General features: G+C 38.6%; 1 protein-coding gene across 1 annotated transcript in view; it reads left to right on the top strand.

Annotated features, from left to right (window-relative positions):
- Positions 1-25,115, top strand: part of ATP10A (ATPase phospholipid transporting 10A (putative)) — a 117,240-nt gene that overhangs the window by 56,186 nt on the left and 35,939 nt on the right. Inside the window, exons 3-7 of the mRNA XM_065639352.1 lie at positions 9,597-9,682; positions 15,944-16,050; positions 16,143-16,274; positions 18,724-18,857; positions 20,487-20,739. Of these exons, the coding sequence (XP_065495424.1) occupies positions 9,597-9,682; positions 15,944-16,050; positions 16,143-16,274; positions 18,724-18,857; positions 20,487-20,739 (712 nt within the window). The remainder of the gene's footprint in view (positions 1-9,596; positions 9,683-15,943; positions 16,051-16,142; positions 16,275-18,723; positions 18,858-20,486; positions 20,740-25,115) is intronic.

Genomic DNA, 25,115 nt, shown 5'->3' with positions numbered 1-25,115 from the left:
TACATGTTCCTCCTCCTCAGCTCATTTCCCAGCACTGCTGTCCAGTTTTGGAACTGACAAGGCCACCAGAATTTCTTTTCATAAGATCTATGCTATCAGCCGGTGTCTGAAAGAAATCACCTTTGAAGCCCTTGGGTTTTTGAAAAGGTGTTTTTCACTTTACTATTGGAGTCTGCAGCATGTTGATTGAAAAGGAACTTGTTCAGTAAAACAGATAGTAGATGAGAATAGACAGAGCAGAGAGCAAAGCTCCAGCCCAAAGTGTTCTGCAGCCATCCCAACTTGTCCCATGTACCCTGCATGCCAACCACAGCCTTGCTGCCCTCACGTTGACTGTTGGTCTTCACAGACACCCCTCCACCCTCTCCTCAGGGCAAAGAGGAAAGTACAGAACAACTGGGATCAAGGAGAGGAGGACACACTCTGAATCCCTTGTTTGCCCTCAGAGCAGTAGCGTGGCAGGCATGTGATGGTGAATGTTCGTACAAGATGCAATTCCAAGCAAAGATGGTGTGCCAGTGTCCAGCTTGGTGAGTTTTTACTTGGTTATATAGCCTTCCCATGCTAGAGATGCTTGTGGAAAGGCTGATAAACCTGTGACAGTGCTGATATGAATGCTGCCCTTTAGTATTTGGAATAAATATGTCTTTTCATTTGTACTGCTTCTTGTCCTCTGTGCTCTCCTGCATCTGGCAGGGGCTGGAGTCTCTCAGTTCCTTGTGTGGTTGCTATATATGACAGGTTTCCCTCACATCCTAGAAATGTTTCTTAAACGTAATGCCTTGCAAGGTTAAGCTGCTTTTATCCAGATTCCCAGTCCTCAGGTTGAGATGGACTCACAAAGCTTTGGTGTGTTTAGATGTGTCCTCACGCTGCAGCCACTACTGTCAGGTTTTACCATTCATAAGGAAAAGCCTTCATTACCAGCCACTCTGTCTCCTGTTAGGACTCTGGTGTTCTGGTTTTTATTTGTGGAATGATGTGAGTGAGGTGTTTGGCATTTCCCTCTTCTTCTTGAAGGGTCTTAGTCCTTCTCATTCCCATTTCTTCTGGCAGAACTTCATCCCACACTAAGTCGGACTGGCCAGCAGCCCGGACTAGAGCAGGAGTAGGCCAAGGTATATTCGGAAGCTGACCTGAGATGTTAGGCTACTAAATTAAAATAACCACGCAGTGCCTCTGCCACTAATCAAGTGAAATTTTCTTCCAGTCATTATGAAGTACAGCAGAAAGACTGCTAGAAATCTCTCCAGAAAGGGGAAAGCTCTGGAGAGTCAGAAGGATTGTGTCTTACCAAGTCTCTGAATATAAACCAAAAAGCGTCTGGAAGGTCAGTGCGAGTCGTAGGCAGAATTTTGTGAGCCCTTGAGAGGCTTGGTCTGGTCTGTGGTTTAGTTGAAGCGCTGAGCTAATGCTGAGGTTGATTCTTACAGACTAGGAACCTGTTCATTTATTTCAGTGACTGGCTTTTGGGACAGGCAGATGCCACTTTCTTAATTGTCTGGGTCTGTGTCCATATTTCAGCCTTGACATATTCTATTCCCGTGCTAGTCACCAGCGTGGCTATGGTTGGTGAACTGTTTCATTCACACCACTGTAATAATCCCAAAGGACATTAGAACTTGCACATGTGTATTTTCAGCATCGTTGACATTTTTTTGGTACTTTTGTCCTGTGATTGACTAACAGCAATTTCTTCAGCTGGCTCTCATAAAATGATCGAGGTCTTCCTTGGCCTTGCAAATAATGCATTTCTTTTCCTGCAGGCTGGATATTGCGCTATTCCCTCATGTTATTTTCTACAAAGGGGAAGGCTTTTACTTAGGTCAACCAGAGGAAGATCAGCCCGTTAACATGTATTTGGCTTGCTCAGCTGTTCCAATATTTCTGAATACTGAACATCTCTGTTCCATTTAAACAAACAGTACTGAAAAAAATCCAATTATAGTACTAGTTGTCAGTGTGGAAAACAAAGCTATTAAATTTTGATGTACAGCTGGATCTGTTTAGTTCCTAAATAGCATAGATCAAGCTGTTTCTTCCTTTTCTTGTGACTTAGGGGCACAGATAAATTCTGCCAGAGAGACTAATGCAGTTTAGACATTAAAACATTTCACTCTTTTAGTATATAAACAGTCTGCATGCTTTGAATACATAAAATCAAAATGTAATTCCAGTTGCACATTAATAAAAGGTCAGATTAATTTTATATGGTAAATGCAGAATACTGCTATATAAAGCGAGAATAGGATGGACCGATGCATTAGGGGGATGTGTTCTTGTTGCACTTAAAAGCTTTTAAACTGGAAAGCTATTTTCCTGGCTGAGGCAGGTTCGTGTCTATTAAATATTTCCTTTGAATTGTCCTCATGACTCCATTTCTCCCTTTTTGTTTCCTCTAGACATACACATCAAAACAAATCCCAGAGCCCTTATCCAGCAGTCGTACTACAGGGAGAAGTCTGGATAAGATCCCCCGCGTAGCCAGTAAACACAATGTGATAAGCGGGTGACCATCCCTGTACCCCAAGGGCATCCTGGGGAGCTCATGCTGTCCTATTGGAAGGAAGTACTGAACATTAAACTCTGGTTTCTGCAGCACTAAAGTAGGGCAGATGAATAAAGGAAAACATTTTATTAACTATGCATTATTAATATCACTAGCAGGCCGTTAAATCACCCATACAACACACATTTAATGAAGGGGAATATGTTGTTTGAACATTCTGTAATTGTCAAACTAACTCATGTGGCAGAGCAGCATGTTTTGCTTCTTGAGCTATGACAGTTTCGTGAGGTTGCCAGCAGAGTTGGAAAGGTTGGCATTTCACTGCAGAGATTCAGAATGATCTTACAGCTGAAGCTCCAAAGTCATGTTGGAGAGAGCTAAATTCAGTCTCTTTTTTCTATGACAGATCTCTATACTTCCTTAATCCATCTACGTGTTGGTTTCCCACCCTGTGAAACAGGCATTGTAATATTTTCTTCCCTTTTTAGGATATAAGTTTTTCAGAGGGTGTTACATCAGTAGTGACCTGAGAAATAAGGGACAGGGGGTTATTTTAAGGAAAATTTTAAAGAAAACACCTTTCCCTTATGTTTTCTTCTCCTGTATACATTTGTGCTTCCCCCAGAGACAAAGCCCAATTGTTGCAGACCTAAGTTGTTGTTTTAAATGGAACTCTTTATCAGGTTTAATAGCTAGAGCATTGTTAAGGCCTAGTCACAAAACCCTCCACATCTGCAATTTAACTTAAATTTGAAATTCAGCTTTGAATGAATCAATACGTAACAGATCTGTGCAATCTGTCTGAGTTGGCTTCCATAAGGAAAATAAGCCTTCCTTAGAGTAAGAATGAATTTCCCAAAGTTTTAAGAAATGGGAAGAAGTAGGATTTATGGATAGGGTATTAAACATTTTCCTAGCAAAAAGACTCCCAAATAAGTGAAATACATTCTGTGAAATCCCTGGATACAAAAAATACCTAATATAAGTATCACTGTGTGTCTTTTTGACAAGTTTCAACCTTTCAGAAATAATTACAAGTTCCTGACTTTTGTCAGTGCTTTTTCAGAGGAAGGCAGTGAACTAAGGCTATTTTGGTAAATTCAAAATGTGAAGTCTGATATTTGAGGAAAAGCAGGTTCTTATAATTGAAATAAATCCCGATTTTTCTTTCCTTTTCTATTTTTTTCTTTTTTTTTCATTTTGATATGACATAATATGGCAGAAGAGTGAAGCAAGAAGTGGTCTTCACTCCTCTGTTTTATCTTGTGCATCATTTCGTGCCACAGAAACTTTCAAGACCTGTTTTTAAAATGCTATTGGTCATAAAGAATTCTTACCACTAGAGTGAAGTGAAAAACATTTAGTCACTGAAGGCTTCTGAACACAGCATATGAACAACTACAATATGGGGATATCCATGAATTTTTCTATGCATTCACGGTTGACAAAAAGATGTATTTCTGAAACTCTTAAACCACATGGGAAGAAATGATTGAAACCTCTGTTTCACATCTTTCAAGACCGTGTTATGACTTAGCCACAGAAAAAGAATTGCGTTGGTGCCATGGTGGTCACAGCAGCAGGTTCCTGGTGTTTGCCTGGGCCATGCAGCACTGGACAAGGCACACCCCCAGTTTTACCTTCTCATCGCCTGGGTGTAGGCCTGTGGTCATTTGGGTTTTTAGACAGTGTTTACCAACCATCTCGCCATTCCCTACATTCTTCAGAGCAAATGTAACCAGACGTGCTTTGTGGTTTTACTCTTTGAAGTAACTTGCATCCTATTGCCACAGTGCACACAGTATAGCTGGGGAGCCCTGTTGTAGAGTGACACTGCTGTGATACCATGATGGTGATGAGAAATTCAAACCCAAGACGAGGAACAGCATCTGTCTGAAAGACCAGCAGCTAAGCAAATTGGAGCCCTATGGATGATGCTTATATCCATGCTTACTGTGTTGAAAAAGCAGGGGCAATACCTAACATTTGGAAAAGAATGAAGGAACTCATTTTTTTAGAGCCTGAAATTTCTAAGGTAGTGTGAAAAGAACCACAGAATCATAGAAGCAGAGAATCGTTTAGGTTGGAAAAGACCTTTAAGACCATCAAGTCCAACCCTTAACCTAGCACTGCTTGACAACCCTTTCCATGAAGAAATTTCTCCTGATGTCCAATCTAAACCTCCCCTGGTACGACTTGAGGCCATTTTCTCTTGTCTTATCGCTTGTTACTTGGGAGAAGAGACCAACACCCACCTTGCTACAACCTGTTTTGAAGTAGTTGTAGAAGACAATGAAGCCTCCTGTTCTCCAGGCTAAACAGCCCCAGTTCCCTCAGCCGCTCCTCATCAGACTTGTGCTCCAGACCCCTCACCAGCTTCGTTGCCCTTCTCTGCACTCTGTCCAGCACCTCAATGTCTTTCTTGTAGTGAGGGGCACAAAACTGAACACAGGATTCGAGGTGGGTCCTCACCAGTGCTGAGCACAGGGGGATGGTCACTTCTCTAATCCTGCTGGCCACACTATTCCTGATACAAGCCAGGATGCTGTCAGCCTTTTTGGCCACCTCAACACACTGCTGGGCCCACTAGCATGGACAGAGGGGTTTACACTAGTCCCATTTTCTCAAATCAACACAAACCAAGGATTCAGTTCCTTTTTCGGCTTCATGAAAGACATATCTGCGTTTCTGAACTCCTAGATATCATCCATCTCTCATACTGTAGCTCTTTCAAAGAGAATTTGAAATTGATTGGCCTGGAGGGAGAGAGGTCAAGTGGGAATATGATTGTGTGCAGCCTCAGAGTGTTAATGCAGAAGTCAAAACTTCTGAGTTCTAGTGCCTATTTTTTTCTTTTTTTTTTTTTTTTCTCTTAAAGTAATTGGATTTGCTTGGTTTGGCTTAGATTGACGTATATGGTGCTTATACTGGCTTTTTTCAAAGTCAGCACTCACTGAAACTACTATAACCATTTTTGGCCCTCCTTTTAGCTTTCTGGTTTCTCCAAGTGACCTTCATGTATCTTTTCAAGCACACTTTTTCTGTAACATCTTAACAATGACCAGTCTGTGCTCCAAATTAAACACTACCTAGTAGTAAGAACTCTGCCTTAAGCATAAGCAAGATATTTTGCTTCATCTACATTTTACAGGGACTCATTTTTAGAATTAGTGATGGCAATTAAAATTTACATTGTAGCAAATGGAGAACACATTGTTTAACAGAAAATTCTGACTGACATGAAGAGAATTTAGCCCTGACCTTTGCTATCCAACAGTTCTGTGAAATACTCTAGGGAACTTAGTTGCAGTCAGTGAAATCTCTCCCAGGTTTGTATCAACCAGAGAGTCAGTTATTCAAACAAGCAAGTGCACAAGGCAGAAGTTTGGGAGATGCACAAAGGTACTATATAACAAGTATGACACCATTACATACCTTCAGAGAAGAAGGAAAAATGCCTCCAGCTGCTTTTTGTGAGTGGCCTGGTTTTGTTGCTGTGCACTGGGAGGCCATGAAAACACCAAATAAGTCAAGTTTTTAGGAAAATTAGGCACTGGAAAGCCTCAATTCAGATTGTAGTCTGTCTAGGCACAGAGCCTTTCATCTCTCTTGAGGCTGAGACAGCCTTAATGCCCAGCAGTTCTGTAAGTGGGAAGTAAGGCAGTGAAAATCAGGCATATCAGATACCTGCTGCTCAGAAATCTGGGAAGTTTAGGTTTTGACTGTATTTTAATCATGTTTTCTGTGTCATAACAGTGATGCAGAAAATCAGTGTAAGAGAAGAATTAAGGGTAGTGGTGGAGAATTTAGTTTTTCATGGGCTTTTACCCAGAAAACTGCACAAATCATTTGTGCACTGTAAAAGCAACACTTTTAACTTTTGTCTAGCTGCAGTTTCTTTTAGCTGTTAATACATGAGAACATCATCACAGTTGATGTTTCATTTGCTGCTGAAGTGTGGGTATCAGCATAAAAAAGAAACAAAACTTTGATCACTATGAAATCTTGTGTTAACTTTGTGCTTCTTTATAACCACTGAAAGCAGTCACACTCAGGCAGTGTTTAACATATTTGTTCATTCATTTACCAAAAGGCATTTTCACATCAAAACAGTGTCATCAGCTGTAATTCATAGTGTATATCTACACTTCCATCTCACAGGGAAGAAATGAAGTTATTTGATTTATTAATAAACCAAAGAGCTTTTGCCATAAATCAGAATTCAGCAGCTTTGTTCGCTTACGTAAACTACTATTCTAATTGGATTGTCTCCCCTCCCAGATATTATCTAGTTAAAGACCATAATCACATATTTCAAGTTAATTGCAACAGAACACAAATACAGTTAGATTTAATGATAAGGGAGTCAGTTCATAAACTGAGTCATAAATTAAAAGAATCCATCAGAGGAGAAAGACTGTTGCATGGTGGTGATGGGGACGTCAGGTAGGTTTAGTCCTCCCTGATCTTGACTACATATTTATTTTTTGTGAAGACTTTAGCTATAGATTTTAAGTAGATTTTTTCTTATTATTTGTAAAGTTGTTGGCTTTGCTGGCAGGCACTGAGCAGAAAGGAGATTCAGTCTGCAAACGTTCACTTGCTCTAGAAGTTACTGTGTCTGTACAGCACTGAAACCGTGCTCTCTCTGCCGAATTCCAAAGCCATAGAAAACCTCCATTAAATTACGCTGGATTTTGTTATTAGGTGTCTCTAGGATTCCAAGCGCATTCGTCAAAGATGCTAAGATTTCTTTCTTTTCTTTTTTTTTAGACAACTGAATGAAAACTTGTGCTAAATAACTGTTTTACATATAATATGTTGTAATACAAAGACCAAAAAAAAAGTTTCCCATTCCAGTCTATTATTTTCCTTCCAATTTACAAGTGCAATTTAAACTACAGTGGTGACTCTCTAACACAGTACTTAGGCAGACAAACAGTATATTATTGAAACACCTTGAGCAACATTTGTAGATAATTTTTCCTGTACTTTTTTTTTTTTTTTTCCCCTGCAAGGAGCATACTGGAAAAGAAGATCACGTTCTGGGGCAGCAGAGCATGTGTTACGTAGGCAGCACAGGCTCTCCCAGCACAGCGAGCTTTGCTGTGACTTGGGAGAACTTCACGTTCTCCAACAAGCCCAAGCAAAGCCAGCTGCCGGGTAGCACTGGCTGCCCCTGGAGTGCCTCTGTAACGTGAACCTTGAACTGCTGGAGGCAAGGACACAGGCAGAGCGTGCAGTTCACGAGCCGTAGTAACAGATTATGGATGTCAAGTCAAGGGCTGAGAGCTTCGTGATGTCTGCTCCAGCCAGTCATCCATTCCTTGTGGCTACTGGTGTCTGTGCCTCTCTGAAGGGAGCAGCCGAGGAACGAGGGTCAAAGGGGGTGAACGTGTGGCTTTACGGTATCTGCCCCATTCTAGAGACTGAGGATGTCTGAGGTGCCCCTGTAGAACTAGGTACTTCTGAGCGTTCCCAGCATCAAACTTCAGTCACCTAGAGAAATTTAAGGCTGAGAAGGATAAATATCTAGTGAGCTTAAATACCAACAGGATTTGGTGATGAGAAGATCATGTGGATTTCTTGCTAAGGTTCAGGTACTGGACTGCCAACTTAGACATACTGTAATTTAGGGAGTCTGATTTTTAGCACAGCAATCTTCTTTGCTCAGAGCTGTCCTTTGCTTTTATTTCCCTCCCGTCCTCCTTGTTTACAAGCTGAATTCTGCACATAAAAGTGATTCTTTTCTCCGGTGGGCTGTAGCTGTCTCTAAGTGACAGCCCGTCTTCACAGTTCTCTTTATCATCTCTTGTTTCTTAAAAATACAGGAAAGGTTTCCTTAAGTGTCAGGCGTGGGTGGTTTGAATTGTCTCCTATATACTGTAAGTCTGTCTTTCTTCCAGGTGTAACTGGTAGAAAAATTAAGGAGGATGTTGATGGTGATGCTGACAGATCCTCTAGTTTCTTTTATTTAAAATCTAGTTTCTTTCACCTCTTCTGAATAGAGTCAATATCAAAAAAAAAAAAAAAACAAAAAACAACAAAACAAAACAGAAAACCATCGAAAAACCAGACACCTGTGTGTTTCAGAGAAGCTGGCAATAGGACTCTCCTTTGCTTACTTATTTGCAGTCAGCTATTCCCATAGCATGTTCTGGGAAGTAGTAGTTGGAGTCTGCAGCTGCTCAGCAAAACCATTATAAAACATAACATCTGCAGTGTTACCACTGTTGAAAGCTTAATAATATGATAATTCACCATTGGTTCTTTCATTCAAGTGGTGGGCAAAGCAGTTTTCTAAAGGCAGTCCTCCTCGATGGAGACAGCAGCACCAGGACTGGGTATCTGATTTCACTGTGTAGTTTGTTTGGTCTGACAAAGAAGGGAGAACCTTGATTTTTATTTAACAAAAGCAACTAATTATGCTGTGATAGGATGTTTTTCCTCAGACACAACAAGGTGCTAACAACAGGTAAACATATATAGTCAGCAAAAATGCCAGCTTCAGACTAATGAGCTAGACAATTAAGGTTTAAAACTGTTAATTAGGAAAAGGTTATTCTGCTATATGTGTCTAACTTACTGTAGTAGATTAATTTATCTGTGTTGGCATAAAGCAATTAAGAAGTCCTGCTAATATTTCAAAAGCTCATACTAGCTTTTTCATAATTGGCAGTATATCGACGTGTGTTGTCCTAGATTTTCAGTAGCTTCACTGAACGTGAAGTATAGTGATACTGTTGAATATTTTGAGCCTTCTCAGATAAATTTCATTTTTCCACTCCGGACCAAATTCAATTGTCTTCTGGCCTTGATGTCTTTTATCTAATACTTTTAGAAACTCATGTTCTTCCGCTTGCAGAAAAAAAAAGTCATCCTTGTAAGGGAGAGTTTGGAAGACATCTAAAAGAATTTTGGTGCCCAGGTCCCCTAGATTTTCAGTGCCAGTTGTCAGTGTCATTCATTTGATTGCCTTTGAAAAAAAAAAGGGCTTTCATACACTATGAAAGCTAGAAAATAAAGTGATTTTGGCTATAATTTTCAAGTCCTTGCCCTAAGTAATTTAACACTTTTATTATTCCAGGACTCAGAATTTGACCCCCTGAAGTTCACCAGTGTCATTGAATGTGAGAAGCCAAACAATGACTTAAGTAGGTTTCGAGGTTACATGTGAGTATTTCATATACTTCAGTATTCACTCCCTTTCTCTAATATGGAATAAAGTAAATGCTGTTTTGTTTTGGGCTGTGTTCTGTAAGTTGCACCATCATCACATCTAAATAGGGCTGCATCTTTAAGTCTCTTTTAGAAGATCCTCACTTCAGAGTGAGATGGTACCTCATGTTTCCATTCTTTAGGATGGATTTAGTTGTTAGCTTTGATCAGTTTACACTCCAGAAACAAATGCATGAAGCAGTGCAGTTAGACACTCTTCTCCCTTTCCTTCCCTCCATAGATCAAAAAAGTCCATCTGGAAATGGGAGGAAACAGAAAACCAGTGCAAGAAAGCCAACAAACAGACGCAATGTGTTGTACACTACTTTTTTGAAGATGGGTCTGTTTGATGTTTCTTTTAATATAAGCGTCACTGAGGAAAAATCAGAAGGCGAAACTGGTATTTCTCCAGCTATGGCACCATCCTTTCCTCTCATTCAGACAAAATACAATAATTGTCTCACACAGTGGGTGTCTTTGTACATTACCACGCAGAATCACCCACGGCCATTTGACTTAATTCTAAACAAACAGAACCACATTACCAAGGTGCTCGTCTCTGGCCCATCAGTCCTACTCTGAAGCAAAAGTTTTAGGATGTGCAAAGCACTTTGCTTCTAACATAGCCAGGACTGCAGGGTGCAGGCATGCCAACAGTGGTGACTTAGGAGATGCACTCCTGCATGACTTATTTTTCTACAGTCCATAACCACATGGAGAGTGAGACGCCAGGATATTTAATTAATGATTTATTCCCCATATTGATTAGGAGCAATAAGCAGTATTGAATTGCATAAATGGCACAAGGTAAATTGCTGCAGCTTGGGGAGTTTTTTTATAGTGATGCTATTTACCACCTCAGTTCCTACTCTCAGATGTCACAGATTGTGTAGGGTATACTGCCAACTGGTGTAAATCAGGTTAGTTGTAGTGTGGGAAAATGTGTTCCTTTATTTAGCAGCATAAAGCCCTAGAGTTCATTTAAAGATAAAAGTTTAGTATTAGACGTTACTGTATGAGGGTGTGTAAGTGTCTACATTAATAGAGAGCCTGGTCTGCTGCAGAAATGACATTTCCACTTATGGAAATGGAAAGTTTGGCAACTTTTCTAGCATACTTCTATGTATGTGAATCTTTGTCCCCAAAATATTAAGCAGAGGTTGAATACTGTAGAAGATATGCATAAATTTGTCTTTCATTATATATTTACTTATGTACTCCATGTGGAAAATATCTGTAGCATATAAGTTACAGAACCATTTGAATTATGTAGCAGGTAACATGGTAGTACCTTTTGGAAGACTATTATTCAATATTGATTCTATCTAATCTTCTTTATATTTTAATGTTTTGCAAATGATGTGAATGTATTTTGACAAAGCAGAAAGCCAAGACATCAGTTTTGAATCTGGCAGAAAGCATCAGGTGATTTCCAGGTCTCATCAGTTATGCTACAAGAGATTTTCATGTAAAGGACCATGGGGCATTTGAAGAAAAGAGTAGGGACCAACCCCTCAACAAATAAACACTCTGTCTCCTGATTTGTCAAGGGAGAAAGCTTTTTTTCCCCCCCTCTTTTTAGATCTTCTTCGTTAGTATCACAAAATCGTGGGTCTATATCAAATCATCCATTAGCAAGATGAATAGTAATTAGCACATCTGAATTGAAACATCTCATTGCGATGTCAAACTCAGATCTTAACTCTTGTTCAAAATCCTACCAGTAGTTAGTGCTTGAAAGAAAGGTTCAGGTAGCTCCCAGCTGATATTATAACAGCTCAAGTGAAAAGAAATGTTACTGAGATATTTAAATAGGGATGCTATGAAACAGTAGACTTTCAAGACATCCATATGTAAAAGCTGTGCTGAGACATTACTGTCAAAGTTTGCCTGAAGTTTTGACCACTTAGTAGGTTTCCAGTTTTGACTATTTTTTTTTCTATTTGAAACATGAAGAACTCCTTTGATTCTAATATCTGTGCTGACAAATTTTTCAGGGAATACAAATATCTCTGTGTGTGTGTGTGTGTGTGTGGTAAACATGTAAAATTCTGTTCCCCACAGTTACTCGGAAATGTGATCACTATGGGTAACCAATGTAGCGCAGGTAGGCCAGGGTAAAAGGAGACAGATAATAAAAAAATCACAAAAATATTGCAAAATGCATTGAAATGGCCCTGGCCCTATCCTATATCTGCAAAAGTGTAGTGTACACATTACTACATATGACTTCTTCCGTAATGTTGGCACAATCTGCATTGAACACACTCTGGATGTGCAGACAGGCAGGCGGACTACGGGTTCTGCTCAGGTGTTTGCTTTAATACTGTTTTGCAGTTTCCGCATCCTCAGATATCCCAAGTATGTTCTTCCATTTTTATTTCCCATGTAAGAAGTCTTCTGTGTAAGAAGAATAGAGTGAAACCTAACATGCCCTCTGCCTGTATAGGTCTAGCCAGATTACATGCTGTATACGTGGCAAACATTCAAAAATCCCCTGCCAGGTTCCAAAAATATAAAAAATGGCTTTTAAATCTTGTTTCTAGCTTTTTGTATAAGAGCCAGGGAAAAGGAAAAGTAGTAGTTGGCATTCTGTCTTTTCAACTTTTCTCTGAAAGTAAAAATTTTATTATTAGACAAGAACTGAAAACTTTATCTGATCATAGCAAAATAAATAGAGCAAGGAATTATAATAATAATAATATGAATACATTTGTTCATTTCTATTTCAAAGTTTGTCATAACAAAACCAAATTCATATAAAATCATGTTACAACTTTTTAAAGAAAAAAATGTATAAATGAATACAGCGATGTCTCTTTAATGTGCTATAGTGACACCACCTTTCCTGAAAAAAAAAAAGAAAAAAAATAAAAGCAATATAGACTAAGTTTCATCAGAAGTGAGAATCAGGGAGGTTCTGACTGATGCTGTGCACTGAGACTATGTTTAAGATTGTTGAATATTTTCTTTGGGAGTGTCACGCCTAGGAGAGTAATGCCAGCTCTACCATTTGCTTTGTAAGACACTTGAGAAACCAGAGAGTGAAAGAAAATACTCTCTTTGAATACAGTTTTGATATGTCACCTTGCTATTTAATGCTAGTAAACACATTACAAGGAAAAATACAATCAAAGGCTGAAGTGGGCCACCATTGGACTTAGTTTTGTGTTGCTGTCTTAAATGAAGAGGCTTATTTCTACACAAACACTTTCAGAGCGCCGTAGCGAAGTAGTAGCTAAATGCATCTCTAGTCTGCCCACTTCTAATTCGCGGTGCATGTGTATTTTAGATATTTAGATACTGCATATTTGCAGTGTCATCCGCCTGAGAAATTGCAGAGAAGAAGTGTGCATTGCACCTGCGCTCCCCAGCGCCTTTCCTCGCCGTCTGGCCTTCACGTTCCCAGTGTCGGAGCGGCTTCAGCCGGCCACTGCTTTAAATACTAACAGAGAAAAGTTTCCTTCTTTGCCTCCAAAGTTACACTGGCCTGAATCCAGAAAGGAGAAAAAAAAAGAGTGTTCAGGCTATGTAACAAGCTTAAGCTTTATAACTCTGCAAGGCTGGAAATGGGATCTAAGCCATCTCTCCACCAGGACATAAAGTTATAGCCTTGGCAGGTTTTTTATCTAAGTGAGCAGTTGTATCTAACTCTAGTTTCCATTATTTTTCAATCCAGACCTTGGTGTCTGTAATTTTTTCTTCCTTTTATCATCAGTGCCCAGTTGCCTTACATGTATGTTCTGTTAGTGAGTCACTGGGAGTGAGTGCAGACAAGAAGGAAACAATGAGTCTCCTCCAGCCCCTGCCAGCTTCTTCCTCCCAACATTTTTATTTCATCCATGTTTCCTAAAGGTCTGGTGAGCAACAGGTGAGTCAATTGACTTAATCTGGATATGGAAAAGTAAAAAGCAGTACTAAATGCATGTAAGGATGAGTTGTGGTGAGAAGGCTCAGCCTGTGCGTGAGGGCAGTAGATTGAGGCCTTGGCACCTACAGGTTAACTTCAGATTGGCACCATTGCTTTGGAGCTGTTGTATAAGCTAAGATATTAAGAACGCATATATAATTCTACAGAAAAAATACAGAAGTAATTGTATATAAAGGTTGTCTTATACAACACGCCTGCCACAGTCCACTATTACTGTGAAGTGTAAAAAATTATATAGGCTATAAAATCATAAACCAGAGCAGTTACTTCTTAAGTAGGTTTATCTTTAAAAAGTCTTATTTATTAACAGAGATCATAACTATAGTTTGGAGACTTTATTGGAAATTCAAACTAACATCCTCATGATTTATGAGAAAGGCTAATGTAGAATTCAGCCTTAAAAAGCAGAGGAATGGCAGAATCCTACTAGTACTGTAATTCGTACAGTATGGAATTATTAAGAAATTACTTCCCATAGCTTAAGCCCAGCCAAATTTGAGTAATTCTCCAGCTGGCAATCAGTGCCTACACCTGTTGACATACTGCAAGAGGGCTGTTGGGCAGCCCCCAGGTTTTGAAGGTCCTTTGGCAAAAGGTGAGGTAGTGGGTTTAGGAGGTTTGTTGAAGAGGACAGAAGCCAAACCTTGTTCTTGTCTCTGAGGCTGCGGGGGGAGGATGGGCTGAGCAGGGGAAGTTCTCTCCCGATGGAAAAAAAAAAAGTTTCATTTTCATATCAGAATTGCAAACTTGATATTTTCTACTTCTTTCCATCTCCATTTGTTTCTGGTCTCCAGTCAAGTGTTAAAATTGCTGTAGCTACCTCAGTTGTCAAGCCCACCACTTTTTCTCCATCCCTACAGTGAAAAACTAAACATACCTGTTGAAATACCAGTGCTTTTTAATTTACATTTTCTAGCTGGTAGCGGATATAATACATTATACTGAAGCAAAAAGGACTGTGTATGTGTATGTGTGTATATATATACATATGTATGAATGTATATATATATTATTTATGGGTATATTCTACTCACTATGAGTATTGACTAGAGGCTACATGGCATAACCAGCGTAATATACAAGTAGTCCCACTAGGCTGGGGAAGAGTACAAAGGATTCACCAATATGAGCCTTTCCTTCTTTCAGATCTGAAGACACTTGATACAGTTCTTCAGGCCTGAGATCCTAGAAGCATGTGCTAAAGTTAGAATTTTGGTCCTCATTTAGAAAAAGAAAAGATTATGACAATCAGAGAAAAGCATGAACATGTAACCTAGTTGCGAATGCTTAGACAACAGGAAGCAAATAAAAAGAACTCCACCTTTTTATAAAAGGCACAATTTTAAACTTTTAAACTTTAAATTTAAAGTTTGCAGATTTTGGGGGACACAGAATTTTAAATGCTCAAATCTGGGTAGCCATAAAATTCGACATTGCAACAGCACAACATTAATTTTAGTATAGAGCATGTGCTTTTCCAGGATTTTGCTTGAACTCCCAGCTTTTACTAGTTTTTTATTGCAGTCTGTTTTTTAGATTTTGGAAGTGTGATGGTCGTGATGCTCTGAAAGTGAAGACAGAACATTTAAACATTTCAGACTTTGCTTTAATCTTCTCTGAGGCATTGGGATGCTGCAGTTGATTAAATTAAATTGTATCCATTTTGAAAAGTTTTGAAATTATTCTTTGGTTTGCCTTGTTTACATAATAGAACATTCTAATACTATTTTTTAATTGCTGTTATTATTGCTTATCATTTCCCTGGTGGCTGTTAATTCTCATAAGGCTGTTTTTTGTATTTCTCTGTCAGCTGAAACTTGACTCAGTCCATACACAGCAGACAATAAGTCGAAGCAGAAATGTTACTATTTTCCATTTTTCTCATGTGTTTTGGTGCTAGTCAACAAGAATCATGAGGGCGCAGGCTGTTTTGTCTTTCTTAGGCTCAGTGAGACACTTCTGAAGCTGCACAAGTGCTGTAGGTTTGGCCGGCATATCTCTAACAAGCATTTGTCCAGGACGTTTGTATATACAACAGCAACTGGTAATGCTCCAGCTGGGCTGCTGCGTGTCTGGGATTCTGGGATAGGTATTCTCAGTTTTCAGAATCTGCCAGAAAATCTTCCCAGGACGAAGATCTAAGGAAATATTTCACCGTCAGGTTGACAAAAGGTCTTAAATTTTGAAGATGTTTCCTGGGCTTGTTATATTACAGAGTAAGTATGATTTACCAAGCTTAATGTTTTGACAAGGTGTGCTTTGTTCTGTTTTAAAATTTTCTGCAGTGTACATAGAAGTGGAAAAAAGGATGGGCTGTTCAAAGAAAATCTTTTGTTACGTGGATGTACCATTAGAAATACAGAAGAAGTTGCAGGAATAGTAATCTATGCAGGTAAAGGCTGGTTTTCTGTCTGACTTTTTATAATTTCCTTAAAATAATAACAAAAATCCATATTACATCATGTGATCTAATTGCTTCTACAGGGCATGAGACCAAAGCTTTCTTAAATAATAATGGACCCCGTTACAAACGCAGTAAGCTTGAAAGACAGATGAATGCCGATGTCCTTTGGTGTGTCCTCATACTTCTAATCATGTGTCTGTTTTCTGCCATTGGTAAGTGCTCTTTAAAAGAAGAAACTTAAGTATCAGACTCTCTTAGGATTCCTTTGCTTAGCTTTGTCAAAAACATAGGTATCTGCCAAAACCTGAAATCCATACAGCTGCCCCCATACTACCTAATTTTTGTTGCGTTTTCTTCTTTGAAATCAAGATGTCTTGATACATAAGCTCATCTAAATAGCTTCTTAGTATTAATCAAATAGATTCTATTAGTATGAGAGAATTGAAGGCTTATAATCCACCACCCTTGACAGCATCCAAAAATGTCAAGTCCAAAAGAAGCCACTTCATATGTAGTCACCTCAAAATTACAGGTGGTAGAGTGTAACATGCTTGAACTCCCAAAAAGTCAATGAAATAGTTCATCAGCAGAGAATAAATATAATTAGCACAGTGCTATTCCCCAGTACTATTTATTAAATCAATAGGACAGTGTACGACATTGATGCACTGTCCCTAAGGCTGCAGCTTTCACCGAGAAGAAATAAATAAAAGTCTGAATCTGCATAAATCCAATTAAGAGACTCTTTAGACTTCATGGAGTGTTTAAGAAAATACTGAGGTTCGGGTTAGTACTCTTTGGGCCATTTTTCTATTCATTTGTGAGAAAGAATTGAGTTTTACATTTGGCACCCAAAATAATTCTTTATATATGGCATATGAATTCCGTATCCTTAATGTTTGTGTGTCCTGTAATGTTTGTGTGTGAGTCATACGGCATAAACACCAGAATGTTTCCTAACAACCATGGTGTAGTCTAATAACAATCTTTTGCCATTTTAATATGTCTCTGAGCACCTTTTCCAGGTATTGTTAAACGCTGCTTTCAGATGAGCATTTCCAGCTGCGAATCAGCCAGCAGATTTATTTCCACTGAGTTCACGACGCCCTTGTGTGGCGTCTCAGTGTTGGGGAGTCCAGCCCTCAGGGCCGCAGTGCCCTGGGAGATTTGACTGCAGGGAGTCCCTGCCTGCAGCTGTCCCCTCTGCCACTCCATCCGATGTGTTGTCCCCAGAGCCGTGGCAGCCAGGTGTCTGCTGTGGTGGCTGCAGCTCAGCTGAAACTCCTGAGATGCCTGAACGTGAGCAGGAGGAGGTGGCAGGCAGTAGGTGACGCCTACACTTTTCCTTCTGTCACGTCTGCTGCAAGGATAGAAACCCCCAGCAGAGGGCCAGAGCAAACTGCTGGAGGTCGTAACAACGAAAAACAGCTGGCAGGAGACTTTCTTGAGACCTTAGAAACCAGATGCCTGGTGCTTCAAGACCCGCAAAGCTGTGTTCTGTAAGAGTCAGGCAATTTTTGTACCTTCTGTTGAGAAAGTGTAACTGGAGGTATGACATTTAACTATTTTGAAAATCTGAGTAAGGATATTTATAAAACAAGTCTCAATGCGGGTCACTCTAAGGGTGGGGTTTCAATTTTTGTTCTCAAGAATAAAAGTAGAGACATCAATAAAGACGTTAGTATGATAATATGTTTGTATTTCTAGTACAGAGACAAAATAATTTGCTCACTTGACTCACAGATTGGTTTTATTTTTCAAGAGTTCTTTGCTGGTTTTATATCAAGGTACAAAGGACAGTTTAAAACCTTGCCAGATGTGGCTTACAAAAGATTACTTTTAAAGTAGGTCTTTGTACTTTTTTTCAATCTCTGACATATAGTGAAGGTAGTTGAAATGCATGTTATCATGGGGGAATGATTCCTTGTTTTTAACCTTAAAAACATCAGGCATACCATTTTAGGTCTTTTAGGACTGCAAATCCTAGTGCTCTACTTAAAAAGGCAACTTTCTGTCTCTTTAGCAAGAATGTAATTTTCCCAAAATAATAACAACAACCTTATCTTTATTTAGTTATCAGCACAATCAATATGGGCTTGAGCAAGGCTTATAATTTCGTCTGTTCTTAGTTCCTCAGCTTCCATGCTCTTGAGTCTGCTGATGCTGTTATTTCATTAGTTCTGTAGACGTGGTGGGTAAGATTTGTACAGTAAGATTTAAAGTCTCTTCTGGCTTTATCCAGCTGGAACTAGTTTAGTGATAGCTGCCTAGTGATATACCTAGTGTAGTCCATGGAGTTCTTTTATTTTAACACATTGAATATCACTGAAATGAATCACTTTCTGAAGAAGTCTGGTTTTCTCAGCTGATTACAGAAGGAGACTAAACTACTAATTTAGACCAGAAAGCTCACTTTCTTTGGATAAAGATATGAAAAATGACTCTTGTATGCTATCCTTAAGGCCAGACAAACCCCTTTCTCAAATCCCAAATCCCAAGGCAGAAAATAACATGAGGTTGGGGCCTTTATCAAAAGTCATGCAGAATAGTTGAAAACAAATATCACTTTCCCATGTAACTCAACTCTAAGAGTAAATTCACACCATAAGCATTTTTCCTTGGAGATAATTTGCATTTTTCTCTTTTTCAACTCTTCTGCAGGTCATGGCCTATGGGTATGGCAATATGGTGAGAAGAAGAAACCAATTTTTGATGTTCCAGGGCCTGATGGCAAATATTTGTCTCCTGTTTTAGCTTCAGTGTATTTATTTCTGACAGTGATCATAGTTTTCCAGGTAATCAAGTTGTACATGCTGTCATCTCTGCTCATATTTTGCTGTAGTAAAGCTATAAATGCACAGTATGTGTAGTACACCTTCTACCACTAAGACATGTAAGAAGCTAATCAAGCACTAAAAATAAGTATAATTAGTCACTTTAAAATTAGATTTTAACTATAGGGAATATCATAATATAGAAACAGAAAGCTAAATGAAATAAAATAAGTGGTCTACTCAGTGGTAAAAAGATTATAACTTCTCTGAAAAATAAACCAATTGATGCACACAGTAAACTGTCAGAGCTCCCTTGGCACTGGAGAAGATAATAATCTGAGAACCTGCCCCAGAAGACTCAGGTTCTTTATTTTATCCTAAACAAGTAGGAAGAGACAGGATGCAATGGGCCCTGCTGGGACAAAACAAGCTTTATGCTTCATATTCACCCACCATGGAACAGCACGTCAAAGACTATGGGTGCCACTTTGGGTACAATGTCACACAATACACTTTGGGTATGAACATAAGGTGTATGTTTCTTTGACTGCTTTCCAAAGATACTGCTCTTAACTCCATACATCCGCTAGAATACAAATTCTGTTAAAAGCTTTTTGGTCATGAAGAGAAATGTATTGAACGGGGAAGGTGGCGGTAAATTAAGAGAAGTAACTGAGGCGCTTGTCACTGGGACATGCGGAAGTGTGCCCAGTGGGACACTAGAGGAGGTTGTGTTTACTGGAGGCAGCAACTTCTTTATAAAAAAAGGAATGAAAAAGGATCAGTTAAATTACTTTTTACTCTAAGGTGTTGGGTTATGATATTAGGTAAAAAAGATCAGCACAGAATTCTTTAAACTCCAGCCATTTCAGTAGTTTTTGTTTGAGTAACCACATTTGCCAGTTATGTACATGCTATAATTTATTGCTCATATCTAATTCAGCAAGCTAAATAATCTATGCAGTCAGGAATTTCTGTCCTGAAAAACATCTGCAGGGAAAAAATCAGGTACAAAATTTTGACAATCCTCAAGAAACAGTTTAAAATCTTTTCTGGAGAAACTTCTTCTCGTATTTCTTTCTTCAGCAATTATAAAGTGTGTTCTTCATTCAAATAATCTGTGGTGCAAAAGCTAAGGCAAAAAAGATAGTTCATTAGATTAACGCTTCTCATTTTGTTTCTTGTATTCCTGCAAAGTGAATTCATAAACAGTCTATTAATGCAGAATAAATTTATCCTATTCTTTCACAGGTACAGGATTCTGACTATATTGTCTGTTTTGGAGTTGTGTTGTTTTTGTTCTGGTTTGGTTTGGTTTTTTGTTTTTTTGTTGTTGTGGGTTTTTTTTTTTTCCTTTCCCAGTTAGTTTCAGCCTCACCTTCTTAGCCAAAAAAAAAAATTTTCTTCTGTAAGTTTTGGTAATCACCCTTCTAGACATAATAATGCATTTCAACTCTGAAATTCACCATAGATTTTCCTCATCTAACACAGTAAATAAGCTCTTTTCAAACATGCTAATAACTTTACAGTACATGCTTAAAGTGCATAGCCTCTTTATGTTCTAGTCTAGTACCAAGCTAACTAGATTTTATTAATTTATTGTATCCTTGCTTTTGTTTTCTCCTAATAATCTCTTTTTGTGTATTTTAGGTTCTGATTCCAATTTCTTTGTATGTATCCATTGAAATAGTTAAAATCTGCCAAGTATACTTTATTCATCAAGATAAAGATTTATATGATGAAGAAACAGACTCTCAGCTGCAGTGCCGAGCTTTAAATATCACAGAAGACTTAGGTCAGGTGCAGTTTATCTTTTCAGACAAGACTGGGACACTTACTGAAAACAAGATGGTTTTCCGGAGATGCACTGTTTCTGGAATAGAGTATTCCCATGATGATAACGGTGAGCTCATGATCTTGTTTTCTATCTAACGGTTGTACTTTGGGCAATCTGAAGTAGATATAAAAGTTACTGTAATCTTAAATCAAAAAGAAAACAGAAAGAAATTGCATGTATCCACTCAGCAAACTCCACAATAGCTTTTTTCAGATTAGTGTAATTTGGTGTCACTGTTCAGCTAGCAATGACAATCTTATCAAAGTGTTCTGTAACAACATCTACAGGATGTTGTCAAGACAGTTAAAGCTTCTGGCTTTAGCTCCTGATCTAGTAAAGCACTTGAGCACATGGCTAATTTAAGCAAATTGAATAGTGCTGCTGGTATCACATTTGTTTTGAAGTATGCTATGTAAATACCAGTTTTAAGCATACAGCCAGATTAGTGTCTGATTGAATACCTGGGATGAGATTATCCTTTTGTACTGAGAAATAAATGTAAACAAAGCTGCTGGTTTTCATATTAACAAGAAACAGAATCTGATCTAATGGCATACTTTCTGTCACCTTTGTCAGATTCTTTTCTGTGCTGCTGTGTGACAGGTGTCTGCATTAAGGTATCTTCACTGCTGCATGAACGCTGCAGTTGAGAGATTGTCTCCAGGTATCAGGCTCTTGAAACACTAAAAAGTCACTCTTTGTCACAAGGGAATGCGGGGGTTGTCATCCCTGTGTCATCTCATCACCCTTTTCCAATTATGAAGTGATTTCCTGTTTTGTGATTTGTTTGCAATTTGTGTTATTTTCCTCTAATGTTTTGTTGTTATCTTTTTTGACATAACAGATCTTAACTCTTCAAATCATACTCTGTCTGTATGCAGGAAAATATTATAACTACAGTATTGCATTCCTATTTGCAAAAAATAAGCTTCTTATTCTACATAGCATAAAAAGATCACTGATTAGAAGGTTTTCTGGAAGACCGTTACAGAAGTTCAGTTTACAAATAAGATACAGAATAAGAGAAATAATCAAAATAGACTGGAAAATCTAAAACATGCTTTAGAGAGTTTATAAAAATTCTAATTGGAAAAAGGTATTTTTAAATTTTGGATTATGCAAGGATTGTTCTTTTTCCTCCTACTTTAAAATAGTACTGAGACCTTATATTTAAGGCACTGTTCTTCAAGAAACTAGGTGTTTGGATAGTGTTACTATCCCAGTGTTACAGAGAGAATAACTTAAACAGGGAGAAACTGTGACTTCCTGCCTCTGTGCTGTAGGTGAGAAAGAGAGAAGAATTAGGAGTGTGTTTCTGGACTCCTAATTGTGCTTGTGACACTCTGAGAATTAACTCTTTTTTTTTTAATTCTTCCTTGCCATTGATCATTTGTTTATTTATACTAATTTCCTTGCAGGAATAATGATGGTACTGCTGACTAAAACAGTGCAGAAAGGGTATTTTTATGAGCTTGATATAATCAGCTGATATGTAGGCTGAACTCAGGCCCCTGATTTTGAGTATTGAGTTTCAGATCTTTTTTTCTTCAAATGTAATGTATTTAACAGTAATCTAACTTTGTCCATGCTTTCCTCTTATGACTTCAGGTTACAATGTAAATGTTAATGAAAGCAGAGTGAATTTCACTACAAACAGAAGTGTCAAATAAGTATATATTTCGGTCATTCTTTCCATATACAGCTATGTTTGGACTTTCTTTTAACTCCAGTCAGTATAAAATTTCTGACAAATACAATTTTTAAATTGACACACAATTTCTACATAGTATTTTATACACAATAATTTATTCTTTTCTTTTTTCTCCTCTACAGGAAATAGGCCTTTCTTTGTCATTCTATATATAAATTGTGATAATTTCTGTTGATTTTGCTCCCTATAGTCAGGATTAATAACACAATAAGAGTTATTCTTCATTCAAGTTTTTTGTTAGCTCTATTCTTTAGTCTGATTTTCTAGCCATCTCTTACTTTTTCTGCTGCTGCAACCTTCCTTTTAAGGTATGGTAAAATGTTTATCACCGCTTTTTCTGCTTTTAGGGAGTGCACAAACAACATTTCATTGCTGTGTGCTTGCTTACAAATGTCTGTCTTAGACCAAAGTATATGAACTGCCCTCTGAGGTTTGGGGGATATAACTGTTGCCATCCTGCTCTACACCTCAGGTTTTGCTGAAGATTTCATGAATTAGAAAATACTAAAATCTTTCATTTGGCGAGTGATCTGAGGCTGCGATATATGCAAGAAAGCCAAGTAAAATGCATCTGCTTTTTGTTATCCATTTCAAAGATATCTATGTCTTTCCTTGCTTCTCTGAGTAATTTTTCAGGCATAGTGGTTTGCTACTTGGAATCAAACACTGAGTAGTACTTTAGATGAAAAAATTAATTTAAAATTGTTGTGCACAGATCAAGATTCAAAAGCTGGAACAAGTCATTTTCTACTGTAAAAGCAGATAGCTCAGGATGGAAATATACTTGTTCTCAGCTATTTGGCCTAAGTTTGTTATTCTACTGTGGCTGCGTAGCAGCGCCTGTTATTCCAGTTGCTTGACCCTTCTCATGATAAGATCCTGTTTTCAGTTATAGATGGTTTTACAGAACTTTAACAGTTTGGTTCAAGTTTTCCATGCCAGATGTTTGCCTCAGGCATGAATTCTGGGGTAGAAATTTCAGTCAGAACAAGTCCATTCAGCTATACTCAAGAACAAGTTTAAGATGTAACACACTTTTTTCTCATGCTAAGTTCTGGCAAATTTTCCTCTGAAGTCATCTGGAGGCCCAGTGTTCTGGGGCTCAGGCATGCACACGCACAGAGGGGGAAGGCTGTGCCCACAGTGGCAGATCGAGGTCTGAAATTACCTCACTTCAAAACTTGAATTTTCTGTTAAAGCATTTTTTTCTGCATAACCTAGGCCTGCTGTGTATCTGTTAGTTACTCAACAGATTGCGTGTAGCCTTCACAAATTTTCTCTATGCCACATTATAAGCTTTTCTGCCTAAAATTTTCTTAGTTATGAGCTGTTATCCCATTTCTTTTCTGTTCTACAGGGGTTTTTATACTGCATTTGTCATCATCATATCTGAGTTCCTTCCACTAGTGTATGTGACTTTCCTTATGTTTAGCTTGTTCTTTCCCCTTCTTCCTCTCTCTCCCTATGCACATCGTGCACAATCTGTTTGGGTTTGGGGGATACTTAAAAGCTATATGCTACGCTGTGTTAGGTTTGGCATATTTAAGGCGTCGCGTCTTTTCCTTGAGTGGTGGGAGTGTCTTTATTTTCTTTGGAAATTTGTTCCACGAAGCTATGGAAATTCCCCATGTGAAAGGTGAGCTTTATGATTACGAGGGAGGGTTCTGTTTTGCATCAGACATGGACATGTTAATCGTGGTTTTCACCACAGAGGCTTAGGTGGACCTTGTGCAGGGCTGAAGTAATTAAATGCTTCTAAAATAGAAACTGAAACCTTGAACAAGACTTAATACTTTTTTTAGGTAGTATAGGGAGCAAGGGACAGTTTTCATGAATTTGCTGGAGAAAACACTTTCCTGCAGAGTTCTGTATTAGCTCTAACTCTCTTATGAGGCTGATGGCACTATGCCCAGGAGTATTGCATTGTTTTAGTCTAGACAAGAGGTGACAAAAACATGCATAACAGAGGCCAATAAATTGCACCAGCATGGGACGGAATCTCTTGGCCAACTGGAGGTAGGACAAAGTATTACTCATGGATACTGCTGTGTGAGAGCTTAGCACTGAAGAGGAATCCAGGAACAGTTATGGAGGCTGTGAGGGAAGGTGTGAGTATACTCAGCAACAGTTCCGTGATCAAATATTCATCATTGTTGAGGTCACCTGTAACATTTTGGTGATAGATTATGCACTGATAGAGATCAAATTACGGGAATTCATACTGCCAGTTTGGGCCCTGTGGAGACTGTGTTGATACGGATGGGATTCTTGTTACCTGATTTTAAATATTTGTATGGAAGATCGTGACTTTACAGTCACTGGAGAAAATTAAGCATTCGTAGGATCCAGTTCATCAGACTTGTTTGTTGTCCAATACATGCCTGTTTCTCTGTGAGTTCTGAATACAGGTGAAGGGAATTCTCACCTCATGTGTGTGCAGCCTACGTTCTTTAAATCTGTTCTGTTGTCTTCTTCAACAGTTCTTCTTGATTTGCAGAGTATTAATTCAGAAGCAGGGTATGTCATGGACCACTCCAAGTGGAAGAACGATTGTCCCATTCATAAATGTCCTGGTCATTTATACAGTACCCATTGGCACTATACTCTAGTTAAATCTCAGAAATGGATGGAGTTGCATCTGTCTGTTACTTCTGAAAGATGACACCTTGCAGTGTGTTGCTTCCACAGTAAGATGATACTGCAAAGGAGTGTTACACACCACAAAAAATAC

Source organism: Caloenas nicobarica, chromosome 1, assembly GCF_036013445.1.
Source record: "Caloenas nicobarica isolate bCalNic1 chromosome 1, bCalNic1.hap1, whole genome shotgun sequence".
In the NCBI taxonomy this organism is placed as follows: Eukaryota; Metazoa; Chordata; class Aves; order Columbiformes; family Columbidae; genus Caloenas; species Caloenas nicobarica.
The sequence above is the reverse complement of the archived record's forward strand: the minus strand, read 5'-3'. Positions and strand labels throughout refer to the sequence as shown.